Source organism: Argopecten irradians, chromosome 2 (assembly GCF_041381155.1).
Source record: "Argopecten irradians isolate NY chromosome 2, Ai_NY, whole genome shotgun sequence".
In the NCBI taxonomy this organism is placed as follows: Eukaryota; Metazoa; Mollusca; class Bivalvia; order Pectinida; family Pectinidae; genus Argopecten; species Argopecten irradians.
Window position 1 is genome coordinate 941,606 of NC_091135.1, and position 17,817 is coordinate 959,422.

At 36.3% G+C, this 17,817-nt stretch overlaps 1 protein-coding gene across 1 annotated transcript; it reads left to right on the forward strand.

Annotated features, from left to right (window-relative positions):
- Positions 1–759: 759 nt before the first annotated feature.
- Positions 760–15,726, forward strand: LOC138313996 (methyltransferase-like protein 27). Its single transcript, XM_069254210.1, has 5 exons — positions 760–1,010; positions 12,913–13,041; positions 13,927–14,062; positions 14,424–14,516; positions 15,398–15,726. The coding sequence occupies exons 1-5, from the start codon at positions 912–914 to the stop codon at positions 15,583–15,585; spliced, it is 645 nt and encodes a 214-aa protein (XP_069110311.1). The 5' UTR covers positions 760–911; the 3' UTR covers positions 15,586–15,726.
- Positions 15,727–17,817: the final 2,091 nt, after the last annotated feature.

Consider the following 17,817-nt stretch of genomic DNA (forward strand, 5'->3'; position numbering starts at 1 on the left):
AATGGGACAAGTCGAGAGTCGCCTATGATTTCCTTGGCCGTTACATCTGTACACTTATCTTTGTTAAAGAAAGAAAGAAAAATGAAACACTATCCATGATGTTGTCTTCATCAATATGCCCGGAAAGGTTAATTGGAATAGATACATGATATAGGCCATCCTCGATACTCCAGGGGTTCTGATCACTTACGATCTCTACACCCCTGGACTATCTCATAGTAAAACTGGAGACAACAGAACAGAACAGATAATTTAGCCCTTTGATTTACATCAGAAGAGCCGTATAACGGTACACTGTGGTTGACTGTGGCTTTGATGTAAGGCGTCGGTCTCTCTGTAGTCTTCAAAGGAAATCTTTGCTGGCCTGTGATTGGTCAAATGTTTTCCGCTGAGCTGCCTTCAATTTCACTATGAGATAGTCCAGGGGTGTAGCGATCGTACGTAAGTGATCGGAACCCCTGGAGTATCGAGGATGGATATAGGCCGAGTATATACGTTACCCTGTCAGGAGTCTACACTTCAACGGATAGAGAGTATAGCCTTGACTTCTATTAAAAAAAATCTTCCAAAGTAATGAAGTTGATAGACTAAGTAACAGTTGCTGACTTGAGCAAAGCCTTTATATATACATGTACATGTACCTGTGGTATCAGATACAGATGGGCTACAGGTACAACTACACGTAGTGTATATGTGAACGTTGTATTCAGTGGACCGTTTATAAATAAGGCATGTGAACGGTAAGGTCACCAATAGACCTTTCCATAAATAGTCTCCGTAAACACACTGGAATTTCACTAAACCATGCGTAACAATAGTCGTTGAAGTCGACGGTGGTTGATCAAGACCAGCTCACACCTCTAGTGTACCAGAACACAACAGCTCAGCAGTAGTTACACTAGCCTCGTGGCATGCCTAGCTACAAGAACATAGATGGCGTTTTTGCCTCTGACATTTCGGATCAAGAGAGAATCGACAGATATTCTAACATTGCAAGCAATTACGAAGAGGTACGTATATATCTGTAGTTACAATGATATCGGACTATTGATTTACAGCACCCGCTACAGAGAATACACGTACATTTAACAATTGTACACGCACACCTACCTAAAACATATAATTATTTCACATGCATATGCACTACACGTACACCTGTACGTTTTGCATGTACATAAACATGGTAGTCATCTGCCCAGAATGACATGTATGAACGAACACACACAGGCATACGTATAAGATTGTATGCATGCATATTATGTTCTACGAAACACGTAATATGCTTTTTTTTTATTCCACCTTTCCAATAGTGTTAAGATGCATCACTACAACACGTACGCGTTATTATACCACCGTATTGGGACGAAACCGGATATAGGTACTACATATAGAGCGGTCGAAGTGATATATGACTGATGGTGATCAGAGATGATCCAAGGTGCTTCTATTGCATATTTTCGACGCTGAACTTCATTGTTTATTGTACCTGACACTTTTACAATCAATAGATAGCCAGAATTGGCCAATTGGAAGTGTATTTACCGATCGGCAAATTAAAATATGTCAACTGGTACCGACGAAAATCGACCCAGTAAACTTTTGAGACATCCCAATGCAACATTTTACTGCCTGAAAATTACTAACTCATACATTCATACACTTATATTTACATTCTGAGTGTTTCGTCACTATATAAATCAACTAACTGACGAAAACAAACATATGCCTATGAAAACACTATGAATACACTATGAATACAACGATTCTCGTGCATCGATCAGCTGATTTCAAACAATGCGCCAGTTTCATATCAATAAAAATAGTCCCCAACCATATTTAAATGTATGATGTCTAATGTGTTGTTTCTTGATAAAGAATCAACTAAGGTTTACTGTAATAAGTCAATCAAATCTGATTTTAAGTATATTTCTTGTTTATAGTTTGTCATTGGCAAAAAAAGGCCGAAAGGCGGAAGCTTGAAAACGCGACGTCGTGGAACGACTTCGTCATCCAGCTGTTCCATTAATCTAGGTTTCTCGTCGTATATCGGTATCATGACTTTAAATATTATATAAAAGCCTTTCAATACTTTCTATTTTCATAAATTATTCTAATGTAAATATACGCCGCACCTCGGTAGATATGTAGATAGCTTCTGCTATTCATAGCCGCTATGAAAATTAGAAAAATACATTCAATCCCTATATATATAATGTCAAGATAATAAAAGTATCCCTATTAGTAAAATCATTAAACCATATAATACTTACATCGTTCTATTATGGTATCCGGGTTTTGTTCCCATGCAGAAATATAGTCTCACAGCGTAGAGCTGGTAGAGTCCCGGTATGTAGGACGAATAATTCAAACACCTGATATCAGAATATCGAACCAAGGATATCCAGTTTAAAAATATAGTTCATATATCGACTGATATATATGATTTGTACCTCTCCGGATTGCGAGCCGCCAGTTGTCATCACTAGCCAATCACAGTGGATTATTAGAAATATGGTTAAAGTATAAGTTGTTTGGTCTCAACCTATTAATACAAACTTTTGGATGAAGAGGGTGGTTCTAAAATGCGTAGAAATTGAATCAGTGATTAAAATCATATCCTTATTTTCACTACATTTCATAAAGGATCTGACAACATACCATTAGGGGTCCCGTTCTGGTGACCTCTATACTATAGATGATCTGACAACATTCCATTAGGGGTCCCGTTCTGGTGACCTCTATACTATAGATGATCTGACAACATTCCATTAGGGGTCACGTTCTGGTGACCTCTATACTATAGAGGTTCTGATAACATTCCATTAGGGGCCACCTTCTGGTGACCTCTATACTTTAGAGGATCTGACAACATTCCTTTAGGGGTCACGTTCTGGTGTCCATTTAAACTATAGAGTATCTGACAACATTCCATTAGGGGTCACGTTCTGGTGTCCATTTAAAGGTAGGTTTCGCCCAACCAAATAAATATTTTTTTGTGAAATGCGATAAGCGGAAGAAAAGATGAAAAAAGAAATTAAAATATCTCAATTTAATTTCTTTATGTGTTTGAGATTGAACAAATGTGTCTTGAATACAAAATTGAAGGAAATCCTTGATTTATTACGGTGTCCGCCAGACAAAATAATATGCAAATGAAGCTGCGATGGATTGCGTTGTCAAAGTTTGGCGCATGCGCATTGTCACGCACTACAAGTAAACAAAATGGCTGAACGAAAGTGTGTGAGATTAAAAAAATATATCTGAATCGGCAACAAAATGGAGAAAATTATAATGGATTCGGTAGTACCCTAGAATATATATAGGGATTTATATTCAGAGATGGCATATAGCAATAGAAGAAAGAGAAGCCACATCTCAAGCGGAACTTGCCGGGATCTATTGGGACTCGTGTAACGGCATTGCACGTGGTGAGTTAAATTTCAACACATATGCCAGCGCACAAACAGCCGCAGACTAACTACATGTATATTTGGTGTACAAAGTTAGCGAGCGTATGTAAGTAGCATGAAGTGTTTTAGATTATATGACATGTATAAACAGTCCCTCGCACTTCGATTTGTTGTTGTTGTTTTTTAACTAAACATGCCGTGGCAAGACTGTCACTTCTGTCTGACATTTTGTTGCACGCTTCCGTTTGTTGCTGCGGCCTCGTTTTGGAAAAAAATACGTCATGTTCTATGTAAAGCTTGACTTCGCTCTATTTTTAGAGAAGTATTTTCCTGGTCAAGCTAGGCAACTGATCACCCATATTGTTCGCTGTATGCATTGAAAATGATCTGAAGATTAAATCTATGTATAGGATAAATTTCAATTTCGTAGTCTTTATATTTCATTGGGCGAAGCCTACCTTTAAACTATAAAGGATCTGACAACATTCCATTAGGGGTCACGTTCTGGTGACCTCTATACTATAGAGCTTCTGACAACATTCCATTAGGGGTAACGATCTGGTGACCATTTATACAATAGAGGATATGACAACATTCCATTAGGGGTCACGATCTGATGACCATTTATACTATAAAGGATCTGACAACATTCCATTAGGGGTCACGTTCTGGTAACTTCTATACTACAGAGGTTCTGATAACATTCCATTAGGGGTCACGTTCTGGTAACCTCTATACTACAGAGGTTCTGATAACATTCCATTGGGGTCACGTTCTGGTGACCTCTATACTACAGAGGTTCTGATAACATTCCATTAGGGGTCACGATCTGGTGACCATTTATACTATAGAGGATCTGACAACATTCCATTAGGGGTCACGTTCTGGTGACTTCTATACTATAGATGATCTGACAACATTCCATTAGGGGTCCCGTTCTGGTGACCTCTATACTATAGATGATCTGACAACATTCCATAGGGGGTCACCTTCTGGTGACCTCTATACTATGGAGGATCTGACAGCATTCCATTAGGGGTCACGTTCTGGTGATTTCTATACTACAATGGTTCTGACAACATTCCATTAGGGGTCCCGTTCTGGTGACCTCTATACTATGGAGGATCTGACAACATTTCATTAGGGGTCACGTTCTGGTGACCATTTATAATATAGAGTATCTGACAACATTCTATTAGAGGTTACGTTCTGGTGACCATTTATACAATAAAGGATGTGACAACATTCCATTAGGGGTCACGATCTGGTGACCTCTATACTATAAAGGATCTGTCAACATTCCATTAGGGGTCACATTCTGGTGACCTTAATGTTTTAGTTGATCTGACAACATTCCATTAGGGGTCACGTTCTGGTGAACTCATTACTATAGAGGATCTGACAACATTCTATTAGAGGTTACGTTCTGGTGACCATTTATACAATAGAGGATCTGACAACATTCCATTAGATGTCACGATAAGGTGACCAATTATACAATAGAGGATGTGACAATATTCCATTAGGCTCACGATCTGGTTTCCATTTCTACTATAGAGGATCCGGCAACATTCCATTAGTGGTCACGTTCTGGTGACCTCTTTACTATAGAGGATCTGTCAACATTTCATAAGGGGTCACGTTCTGGTGACCTTAATGCTATAGAGGATCTGACAACATTCCATTAGGGTCACGTTCTGGTGACCTCTTTACTATAGAGGATCTGACAACATTTCATTAGGGATCACGTTCTGGTGTTCATTTATACAATTGAGGATCTGACAACATTCCATTAGGGGTCACGTGTCGTCCTATGGATGACTGTATTGGTCGAAATGACGACTAGGAGTAGGGTAGAAGCTTGTTGACGGCTTATTTATTCAATTTGAAGTGTAGACAAGAGTTCTCTCTTTCTCTCTCTAATATGTGGCCCTAGAGGAGGCGGTGACGTAGGTGGATGTAAGGTGTATGCGAGGCGGAAGTACCCAGTCTTAAACCTCAGTCTCAGTCTTCAGGCTAATGTCCGTCTGATCCCCGTCTAATATCCGTCTGACTGGGGCCTATTGCGGCCCTCTATTTATAATGATTGGGTACGTGACTGGTGCACGTGCCGTGGGACAATGCTTGCCCCAAAGGTTACCCAGCTCATCATAAACTGTCAAAATTTACTAATTTTAATTAAGGTAACATTGATGTATATAGCATTATTGTACATACTATCAGTCTCATTGTTCTCATGTTCTGTTCCTCAAAATTCGTGCCAATCAAAGCTTCCCCCTATTGTGACCATTCTCATATCTTGTCTACTGTATCACACTCCATGCATCTTGTGATGAAATATGATTTTTAGATAATGGTTAAATCTACTAAATTAATTAATATCACGATGCATGGAGTGTATCTGCATAGATATAAATATCTATCCACTTATATTTGGACATTTTTTGATAATTTCAATTTTTGCAGTCGCATTAATCAAAAACATTTAGTCTATTTATTCTTTTATTACTATTGATTTTATGTATGGATATTGAAAGTAATCCAGGTCCCTTATGCAGTCTTGATATTGTCTGTCTAAACATTCGCTCAATACGTAATAAACTGGATATCCTTGAAGCTGAACTTAACGATAAATATATTATATGCCTAACTGAAAGTCATCTTACTGAAACTATAAATGATAACGACTTGATGCTTAGCTCATTCTCAAAACAACTTTTTAGAAGAGATCGAGGTCTGCGTCCTGGGGGAGGGATTATAATATACCATAAAGACAATATCACTATGAGAAGAAGAGCAGACTTTGAGAGTAATGAGTTAGAATTATTATGGACAGAGGTGTCTTTCGGCAATAAAAATATTCTTCTAGGTTGTATATATAGACCTCCTGACAGCAATGTAAATCATTGGAGTAAGCTTGACGATTTACTTGATCGTGTTTCCGATGACTCAAGAAATACAAATGCTGATATAATTATTACTGGTGATATCAATGTAAATATGAATAATATTCAACCAAGTTCTCACCTTTGCAGACTTGAATAATTATGTAAATGATCCTACAAGAATTACTCCAGTTTCTTCAACCTCGATTGATATTGTCTTCACTTATAATAATACAATTGTTAAAAATGTACTTGTATCTCCTCCAATCTGTAGTGACCACTCAGTAATCAGCTTCAGTACTTGTTACTCCGTATACAAACAACACGCATACTCAAGAGATTTTCTCCTCTATAACAATGCTGATGTTATCAGAATGAACCGTATGATTGATAGTATAAACTGGGTAAGTATAAATGAGCAGCATGATGTAAATTATTTTAATAAGATACGTGTTAACACTGTAAATAAAGCTATTGATGATTGTATACCTAAGAGGAAGATTACAGTTAGACCGAATGATAAACCATGGATGTCAAATGAGATCAGGCTAAAAATAAGACAGAGAAATAGAGCCCATAAAAAAGCAGTACAAAGTAATATCTTGGTCATTGGGCACATTTTAGAAATGTAAGAAATGAACTTATTGCCTTTAATACGTACAGTTAAATCTGCATACATAAAAAATAGAACTCTTAACAACCAGTCTATTTCAGCATCAAAATGGTGGAAAACTGCTCAATCAATCTTGAAAATTTATGACAAATCACCTATCATTCCTCCACTAAATTGTAAAAATACCTTTTTATTTCATCCACTAGATAAAGCAGAATGTCTTGTTGATTATTTTACAACTATAGCAACTTCTTCTGACTATATAGATCCACTGCCTCCAGCTCCTGAATCTCTCAGTACTCTTAATAATATTTTATTTCAAGAACGGGAGGTTAGGGATCAACTGACTGTATTGAATGATACAGCCTGCAGGATCTGATGAAATTGCACCCAAAATTATCAAACTCCTGTCTCCATCACTTGTAACTCCTCTTACTTTGTTATTCAATAAAAAATGTCTACAGACTCTATTCCTCTGTCTTGAAAATTAGCAAATATCAATGCTATATATAAAGGTAAAGGTAATAAATGTGATGTATCCAACTATCGTCCTATTTCTATCACTTGTTGCTTTAGTAAGATATTAGAAAAAAAAATATTTTTAAATATTTATATAACCACCTAATCCAATATGAAATTATTACAAAATATCAGTCTGGATTTATCCCAGGTGATTCTACTGTCTACCAACTTCTATCAATGTATAATACAATTATACAAAAGCTTGATGAAGGACTTAAAGTTAGGTCAATATACTGGGACATAAGCAAAGCATTTGATCGAGTTTGGCATCCTGGTTTACTATTCAAACTTGAAATGTATGGAATCAAAGGCAATCTCCTTAATTGGTTTAAGGATTATCTCTCAAACCGTAAACATAGGGTCACGACAGGTAAGTGCCGGTGTCCCCCAGGGATCAGTCCTCGGCCCCTTTCTATTTCTTATATATATTAATAATATCACTTATTGTATATTAATGAAAAAAGATTATTTGCAGGTGACACATCTATCTTTAGAGTAATACATACCACTCCAATAGATGCTGCCAATAGCTTATCCAGTGACCTAGTTAATATTGATGTGTGGTCCAAAAAATGGGACATTAAATTCAATCCAAATAAAACTGAGTCATTAACGTTTAGTGGTAAAAGGAACACAATTTATCCTGATATCTTATTCCAAAATGAAACTGTATAAAATGTAACGTCACATAAACACCTCGGTATATTTTTCTCTGCAGATGGTAAATGGCATCATCACATTGATTATATTTATGATAAAGCATGTAAACGTCTTAATCTACTAAAATCAGTAGAATATAAAATGAGCCGTAAAACACTAGTCACTTTGTATACCTCTTATATTCGACCTATTTTAGAGTATGGTGATATTATTTTCGATAACTGTACCCAAGAAGAAGCAAATTTACTAGAATCGATACAAATTGAAGCTGCCCGCATTATCACAGGACTGCGTAAGGGAACCTCTCACTATAAACTTTACTGTGAACTTGGTTGGGACACCCTTGCTGCAAGACGGAAAAAAACATAGACTAATACTCCTTTATAAAATTCTCTTTGGAACAACACCAAATTATCTTAATGGACTAATTGAGCCATACTTTAATAATGCCAGTCCGTATCTACTACGTAATGATAGATTGTTTACTATTCCACTATGCAGAACCAATATCTATGCAAAAAGTTTCATTCCAGCCACATTGAAAGATTATAATGAACTTGCAGCAAGGTATGACCTCACCAGTGTTACATCAATCTATCAGTTTAAAAAACTTTAAAAAATATATTTAAGTGATATCAGATTAGAAAATGTTAATTATAATTATTTTAATGCTGGCACCAGGAAAAACAATATACTCCTTTGTCAGTTAAGAAACAATATGAGCAATCTTAACTTTGACTTACACAGAGATCATCTTACTGAATCTCCAGCATGTACGTGTGGTAATGACCATGAAACAGTAGAACACTTTTTAGCCCACATCATTAGATGGTGGGCTATTCAAATCGCTTTTTGTCCGTGGTCCGTGGTCCGTCCTTCCGTCCGTCCGTCCGTCCGTCCGTACGAATGGTTTCCGGAGCATAACTCTAAAACCAATAGAGAAATTTCCACGAAACTTCATACACACATTGGTCTTATGGTCTAGTAGTGCCTTTTGCTATTTTTAGGTTTTCATTTTTGCACTTTTTCCGTAACCATGGAAACATTGCTGAAAATATCATATTTTTGTACCAGGTTCGTTTCCACAGCATAACTGGAAAACCGGTTGAGATATATGCACGGAACTCCATAGGCACATTAGTCTTATGGTCTAGTAGTGCCTTTTGCTATTTTAAGGTTTTCACTTTTTGTACTTTTTTTCTGTAACTATGGAAACATTGCTGAAAATGGCGGATTTTTGTGTAAGAATCGTTTCCGGAGCACAACTCTAAAACCAGCAGAGATATTTCCATGAAACTTCATAGACACATATATTGTTCTTATGGTCTAGTAGTGCCTTTTGCTATTTTTAGGTTTTCACTTTTTGTGCTTTTTTCTGTTACCATAGAAACATTGCTGAAAATATCATATTTTTGCAGCAGGTTCATTTCCGGAACATAACTCTAAAACCAGCAGAGATATTTCCACGAAACGTCATAGACACATTCTTTTTAGGCCCTTTATGACACTGTCATTGTACTAGTTATAAACAGGTTAATAGTTTTTCACCTATATGCTTCACATTCATAAAACTATTCACCTTGCTGTATCTGCCCTTACCAGAAAAGAAAGAAAAACATTTGGATTATATTCGTGGCAGTGTTATTTGGTGGATGAAAGAAAATACGAATTTAAAACTGCGGTCAAATTTGAATGATATATGTATCTTAAGACATTAGACAACACAGACCTTGAATTTAATACTGCGTGGAGTAAAATATTTAAAAAAAAAAAAAAAACGGGAAAATTATCGCCAACAAATGTCAAGGCTGTATACCTGATTCAACAATTGCAGCCCCGCTCTACTTGAATTATACTCCATCTTTCTTTAGCTCAACTTCCTTTTTCCTGTTTTTTTTTCTCATACACATAAGTCTCCATAATCAAACTTACTTCAGCTTTGATATCTCCATTGGCGGGGGATCTGAATGATATGTCCTTGTTTAATTTGAAATTTTGACTGAAAGTAAATTCGAGATGGCGACTATTTTCTTCCACTGAATATCCGTTCTAGGGACCAGAAATTGACTTTGACTCAACCGGAGTTTCGAGTCATCGAATTTCGAGTCATCCTATCTTAAAATACATATACAAAAAAGGGAACTGTATTTACATTTCCGTTTTTTCTTTGCTATATAACCTTACCAACATGGAAATCGATTACACTTGTGTAAAACTTTCGGTTGTTGTGCAAGAATACATACACCGGAAAACTGACTTCCGCAAGTAGTGTTAATGCACATCAAATTTGGCTTATTGTTTTTATATTTTTTGATAATTCCTAATTTATATTTCCTCAATATAAATAATATAAATGTATTGAAAATCTTTAAATATCTTTCAGAAAAAATATTTGTTAAATATTGCATCAATGGAATCAAAATTACTTCAGCTTTGATATCTCCATTGACGGGGGATTTGAATGATATGTCCTTGTGTAATTTGAAATTTTGACTGAAAGTAAATTCGAGATGGCGACTATTTTTTTCCACTGAATATCCGTTCTAGGGACCAGAAATTGACTTTGACTCAACCGGAGTTTCGAGTCATCGAATTTCGAGTCATCCTATCTTAAAATACATATACAAAGAAGGGAACTGTATTTACATTTCCGTTTTTTCTTTGCTATATAACCTTACCAACATGGAAATCGATTACACTTGTGTAAAACTTTCGGTTGTTGTGCAAGAATACATACACCGGAAAACTGACTTCCGCAAGTAGTGTTAATGCACATCAAATTTGGCTTATTGTTTTTATATTTTTTAATAATTCCTAATTTATATTTCCTCAATATAAATAATATAAATGTATTGAAAATGGAATGAAAAAGATAATGTTATTGTGGAACTATATTTTGTGTACTTTCTGAACTTGACAACATTTCTCGCAAAATTGGAGCCAGCTGTTCCGGGATTCCATCAATTGATCATGACCGGTGTAACGTTGAAAATGGACCTCCGTTGAAAATTGACCTCGCGTATGGATCACTTATGTTGTGTTCTGCGTATGGTTGTGTTTTGTTGTTTTGTGGTTGTGTGTTTTTGTGTTGTGTGTTGTTTGTTTGTGGTGTTGTTGTGTGTTGTTTTGTTGTTGTGTGATGTTGTGTTGTTATGTTATGTGGTGTTGTGTTGTTGTGTTGTGTTGTTATGTATGGTTGTGTCATGTTATTGTGTTGTGTGTCATTAGTGTGTTGCTGTGTGCTGTGTGGCTGTGTTTTGTGTTGTGTTGTTGTGTGTTGTGTTGTTGTTCCGTGTTTGTGTAAAGTGTTGTTACGTGATGTTTTTGTGATGTGTTGTTGCGTTATGTTGTGTACTGTTGTCGGGGTTTGTGTTGCTGTGTATTGTTGTGTTGTTAGGTGTTGTTGTATTGTTGTTGAATGTTGTATTGTGGTTGTGTTGTGTGTTGTTGTGTTGTTGTATGATGTTTACTTGTGTGATTTTGTGTTGTGTTATGTTGTGTGATGTTGTTGTGTGTTATTGTGTTGTTTATGGGTGGTGTTGTATTGTTGTTGCGTGTTGTGTGTTGTGTTATGTGTTGTTGTGTGATGTTTTGTTGTTATGTTTTGATATGTTGTGAGGTGTGTTGTGTTTTTGTGGTGTTGTGTTTTGTTGTTGGGTGGTGTTGTGTTGTTGTTGCGTGTTTGCGTGATGTGTATTTGTGTTATGTTGTGTGATGTGCTGTTGTGTGATGTTGTGTTGTGTGATGTTGTGTTTTGTGATGTTGTGTTGTGTGGTGTAGTAGTGTTGTTGGATGTTGTTGTATTGTTGTTGCGTGGTTGTGTGTTGTGGTGTTGTTGTGTTGTGTGATGTTTTGTTGTGATGTTGTGTCGTATTGTTGTGCAATGCTGTCTTGTGTTGTGTGTTTTGTGATGTTGTGTTTAGTGTGATGCATTGTAGTGTTGTGTGATGTTATGTTGTGTGACGTTATGTTGTTTGATGTTTTGTTGTGTTTTGTTGTGTGATGTGATGTGTTGTTGTGTGGTGTTGTGTCGTGTAGTGTTGTTGTGTTGTTGGTGTGTTGGTGTGTTGCTGTGTGATGCTGTGTGGTTGCGTTGTGTTGTGGTGTCGTGTTGTGTTGTTGTGTAAAAACGAGTTCTTATGGGGTCACTTTTCAACGGGGTCTATTTTCAACGTTAAACCGGCTGTAACATCAATCGAATAACGTTGAAAAAACGAAGTTTTATTTTATCTTGACATTAAATTTAAAGGAATAGTCGGTTAAAACCGCGCCATTTAAAATATCTGTCCAACATATACAATTTACACACCAGTAAACAACAAAAAATAAAAATCATTCGTTAAATAAAGTATGCATAATGAACTAACGTATGGTAATGATAAAATCAATACTGATTTGCAAGTCCCTGTCGACCAGCTGTTGTAAGTCGTAGATAGGACAATACATTGTTTCTGAGTTCATTTCATGTTATATTTCTTTGACTATTTTTGTAATGTAAAACTTATAATGAATGAATAAAATAAAGTTTATATTAATAAATTGTCTGCTGTACATATCATCTAGCAAGTTATCACCAGATACACGGTGGTCGACAAATCCAACAGTATAAACTACAATATATTGATCTGTTTCATCTTTCTATTTTCTTAATGATGGGGCTGACCCCCTAGGGGCCTGAGGGGCGGGGTCAAAAGGGGTCAATTTAAGACCAATAAAATACTTCGATATTAAATATTTAATATGGACAATTATGTAAGTGGCCAATTTCTTGTCATTGTTTTGTACAACCGCTTCTCCGACATAAAAACTAAATCTTTTCCAGGATGTGATCGAAGAAGGATACACTGCCCACGTGGCCACGGCCGGGACTATTGGAGAGGTATATCCGGACGGGAGGGATACAAAGGAGGTCCTGGATATCGCGGCTGGTACCGGACTGGTCGCTGGGGAGGTAAGCAACGTTGGAATGTTTAACTGATTAATCGACTTATGCCTGCCATCAAATAGGTTATGGGTTCGTATTTGCAAAGTGTAAATGTAAACACACCTCGAGAAAACCCTTGTTTAATATGCTTAAAAGATGCTCCACCGCTGACGAATGGTATTTTTTCTCTATCAAAAACAAGAGCATTTAGTATTTTTCTTCAGTTACAAAAAATACCTACTTTACACCTTTAATACCTTTGAAAAGTTTGAGCTTCTAATTTTATTTCAAGATAGAAATATTAAAAATAATTAATTGCATCCCGAAAATATTTCGTGGCACAATGTCCTATATGGAATAAACTACTGATTGCGCAAATTAAATTATTTTATATTACTTTTTGTGTAAATTAGACATATATATACACGATTAAACACAAATTATTGTTCAAGTGATGAACATCGTTTATGCTCTGTCGGCGGTAGAGCATATTTAAGGAACCTGTTATTGCAAAGGAATATATTTCACAATTTATTTTTGGAGTGAAAAGAACTGTAACAACATATTAATTGCTGCCTAAAGGAGCAAAAATACAAAACAAAAAAATGCAGAAAACATTGAACAATGATTGAAGATGAGGACCACAATGAATGACCATACACAACTGAATATATCCTGTCAGGAATACTTTACAGTGGTATAAGTCTGAGGAAAGCCCAGTCGACAAGGATCTGGCTTCATATCGGCTTTCATTAGTGAGCTACAGGGTGCTAAACCAATAAGTAACGATTTTTTTCACTCTTCTCTAACTGTAATGTAAGTTTAGCTGTAACTTGCCAGCGATCATTATAAGGCTACACTGCCACACGGTTAAAATTTATGTTACAACTGTTACCATTATGTATAATATAGCTGAAGAAACTTGGGTTTTGCCTGATGGACGCATTGGAACCTTCCAAAGGAATGATAGAGCTAGCCTCAAAGAAAGGGTTATACCGGGAATTGTACAATATGGGATTATCCGCCGAACCTATACCACTTCCCACCGGTTAGTACAACAAACATAGCAACTTTTGTTCATGAAAAAGTGTACCTAAGTTTAAAATGCGACTTCTTTATCTGTTAGATAAAGAAGTCGAATTTTAACCTTAGGTACACTTTTTATTAATTAATCAATTATTAATTATTATTAATGAAATTAATGGGTGTATTGTAGTAGGATTGAGCCTAAACGTTTGGCTCGATTTATGTAAACTCTTAGTCAAAATTAAACTCAGTTTAACTTCCGACCAAGTATGAAAATCCTAACTCGACCAAAAAAAAGTAATTTCTTCAGTTTAATCGAAAGGAAACAAAGAAACGTATTGAAAAATAACCCTGATATAATATACCGTCAATTTTCGTTTCAGATAAATATGACGCCATTACGATCTGTGGTTGGCATGGTAGTGCCGCCCCATTAGCGGATGCTCTGTCTGAAATGGTCCGTATAGTCAAGCCAGGTAATTCTTATCAGAGACAGACGGTTTGTGTGTTCCAAGTATTTCGCTTAATCCAAAGATTGTTGATGTCGGGTGATTTGAATTCATTGATAGTAAATCAGACTTAAAGGTCTCATTTGTAAATACACCTCTACCGGCAGACGACCAATCATCGCCATGTAAGTACCCATTCTCGTCATCGCATGTGTATGTGTATGGTTACACATTTACACATTTCGTAAATAAAGTCATATTCTGATAGAAGACGCTACCATGCAGGTTTCCACAAAATGTTGCTTGATAAATCCAAGTGTAATCATGCAAATACACATGTGATGGCGAGAATAGGTATTGGGCGAGCATTGGTCGCTGACCAGTATACAAACCACAAAATGTGTAATATATCATGTACAGTACCATCCTCGATACTCCAGGTCTTTCGATCACTTACGGTCTCTACACCCCTGGACTATCTTAAAGTAAAACTGAAGGCAGCACAGAGGAACAAATCTAAACCCATCACAGGCCAGCAAAGATTTCCTTTGAAGACTACACAGAGAGGGACGCCAAACTATAAAGCCACATAGTCAACCACATTGTATACCGTTATACGGCTCTTTTGATGTACATCAACGGATTAATTACTTGTTCTGTTGCCTCCTGTGTTACTACAATATAGTCAAGGGGTATAGAGATCGTAGATGATCGGAACCCCTGGAATATCGAGGATGGTACAGTACCCAAATATGATAAAACTAAATACGATTGTTGAATTGTCATACTTTAATTTGTTCACGGAATATATAAAATCTTGTCATTGCAGTAATATCATTTCGCTATAAGTTTCATATTTTGTTTATTATATATTTTATTACCACGATTTTGGTGTTTCTTTTCTTCAGGAGGCTTCATCTGTATCGTAACTAGAATGCACTATGTAAAGGAACTGGCCGATTACAAAGAACTGTTTCTAACCCAATGTGCCAAGTTGAAGGACGACGGCAAGTGGACGGAGAAAGAGTGCACAGGATTTCCTGGTTATCCCTTTAATAATGAGGGCGTGAAAATGGTGTTTCAGGTCTGTACTTAGTGACGGGAAATCTGTATATCTGGCGGATGTTTATAAACATATATTTCATTTTAAATTCATGGACATAATTAGAAAACGCACAGCCATATCTCTTTAAAATGAATGTACGAATGAAGTTCACTTTTTATGGGATAATAAGTAAATGTCTCTTATAATATGAAGCTCTATTGATAACATTATCTAATTATCTTCAGTTTTAAGTACAGAGTAGTAACATTTTATCACATATATATATATATATATATATATGCATGTATATATAACCTGAACAGGACGTTTTATCTTAGATGGTAGGCTTAGCCTAATATTCATTAACATGTAAGATAGTGCTAAATAAACGGTATACTTTACATGTATACACTTGTGTATGTATTTATTCAGATCCATGTTTTGACCTGACACACTGACATTGTAGGTTGCAAAGCCTGAAGTTGTGTAAACATGAATCACATTTAAAGTGAATAGTCAGAAAGGAAGGCTAAAGTAAATAGGAAAATAAAACTTCCCTCCAACATCGCTCTGCATGCGAAGGAATTGATTTATTTTGCAGAAATCCTAAAACGTCCTCCCGACTAGTTATGTCGTTTTGACATTCCCTAGCAGCCTCGCTTTTGAACAGAATTTATTTTTAGAACTGTGCTTAATTTAATCAAGCTTTTCTATAATTTCAATGGTCAAAACTGGACACAATAAGCATAACTTGACCGTCATTTTGATATATAAGGATTTTTGGAAGACCAACGAACGCATTTAGACTGGTTTCATCGGCTGACGATTCACTTTAATTGCCATAGTTGAGTCACTTTGAGTTTGACACACTTGATTCTTCTTTTGGTAGTTCCCTTGAGTTATACTTGGATCCACTGGGATCGATACACTTGAGTTTCTTTCAGTTGGAGCTACACTTCGTTGGACACCTTTAAAGGGACTTTAATTACTTGCATATGACGTCATCTTCAGGTGGATTTAAATAAGTTGTTACCGTTGTTGGATAGACTTGTTCAATTGATAATAGGCGGATTTTCATTATTCCATTGCAGTTAGATGTATTTGAGTGACCTTTACATTGATACACACAAGTCAAGTTTAATACGTATCCATGCATTTGTTTGAAGTAGGTGACTCAAGTAGAATGATTGATCATAGGATACAATCAATGACAAATGCAGACACATGTATATAATGGAAATAAATAAATGGTTGAGTTTGTATTATAACACAGCTCAGTAGGCACATAACATTGTAGCAAAGTTGTATTTTAGTTAGACTGTAACGTTGCAGTTGAGTTGTCAGGAGGTTGCACGTGAAAGTTTTCCTGACGTTTTTTAGCCAACCATCATCAGATGGTGGGCTATTCAAATCGCTTTTCGTCCGTGGTCCGTCCGTCCTTCCCTTCGTTAACATTACTTGTTACCGCTATTTCCCAGAAAGAACTTAAGGGATCTTTCTGAAATTTCATATGTAGGTTCCCCAGGGCCCTAGTTGTGCATACTGCATTTTGGGACCGATCGGTCAACAAGATGGCCGCCAGGCAGCCATCTTGGATTTTGATAGTTAAAGTGTGTTACCGCTATTTCTCAGAAAGTATAGAAGGGATCATTCTCCAATTTCAAATGTAGGTTTCCCTAGGGCCCTAGTTGTGCATATTACATTTTAGCACCGATCGGTGAACAAGATGACCGCCAGAGAGACATCTCGGATTTTGAGTTTGTTACCACTATTTCTCAGAAAGTACTTAAGGGATCTGTCTCAAATTTCATGTGCAGGTTCCCCTAGGTCCCTAGTTATGAATACTGCATTTTGGTTCTGATCGGTGAACAAAAATGGCCGTCAGGACGCCATCTTGGATTTTAACAGTTGAAGTTTGTTACCGCTAATTCTCAGAAACATCCATGACATATGCAGACACATGAATATAATGAAAATAAATAAATGGTTGAGTTTGTATATCATCACTTTACACAGGACACATTAATGACACAGCTAGGAACTGAAATGACGAGTGTTTATCATTGGTAAACAGAAAAAATAACTTATAGTAAACAGATAAACCTATAGAGTAGTCTGTAAACCGATAAACTTAAAAGGTAGTCTATAAGCCGATAAACTTATAGAGTAGTCTGTAAACAGATAAACTTATAGAGTAGTCTGTAAACAGATAAACTTATTGGGTAGTCTGTAAACAGATAAACTTATAGAGTAGTCTGTAAACAGATAAACTTATAGAGTAGT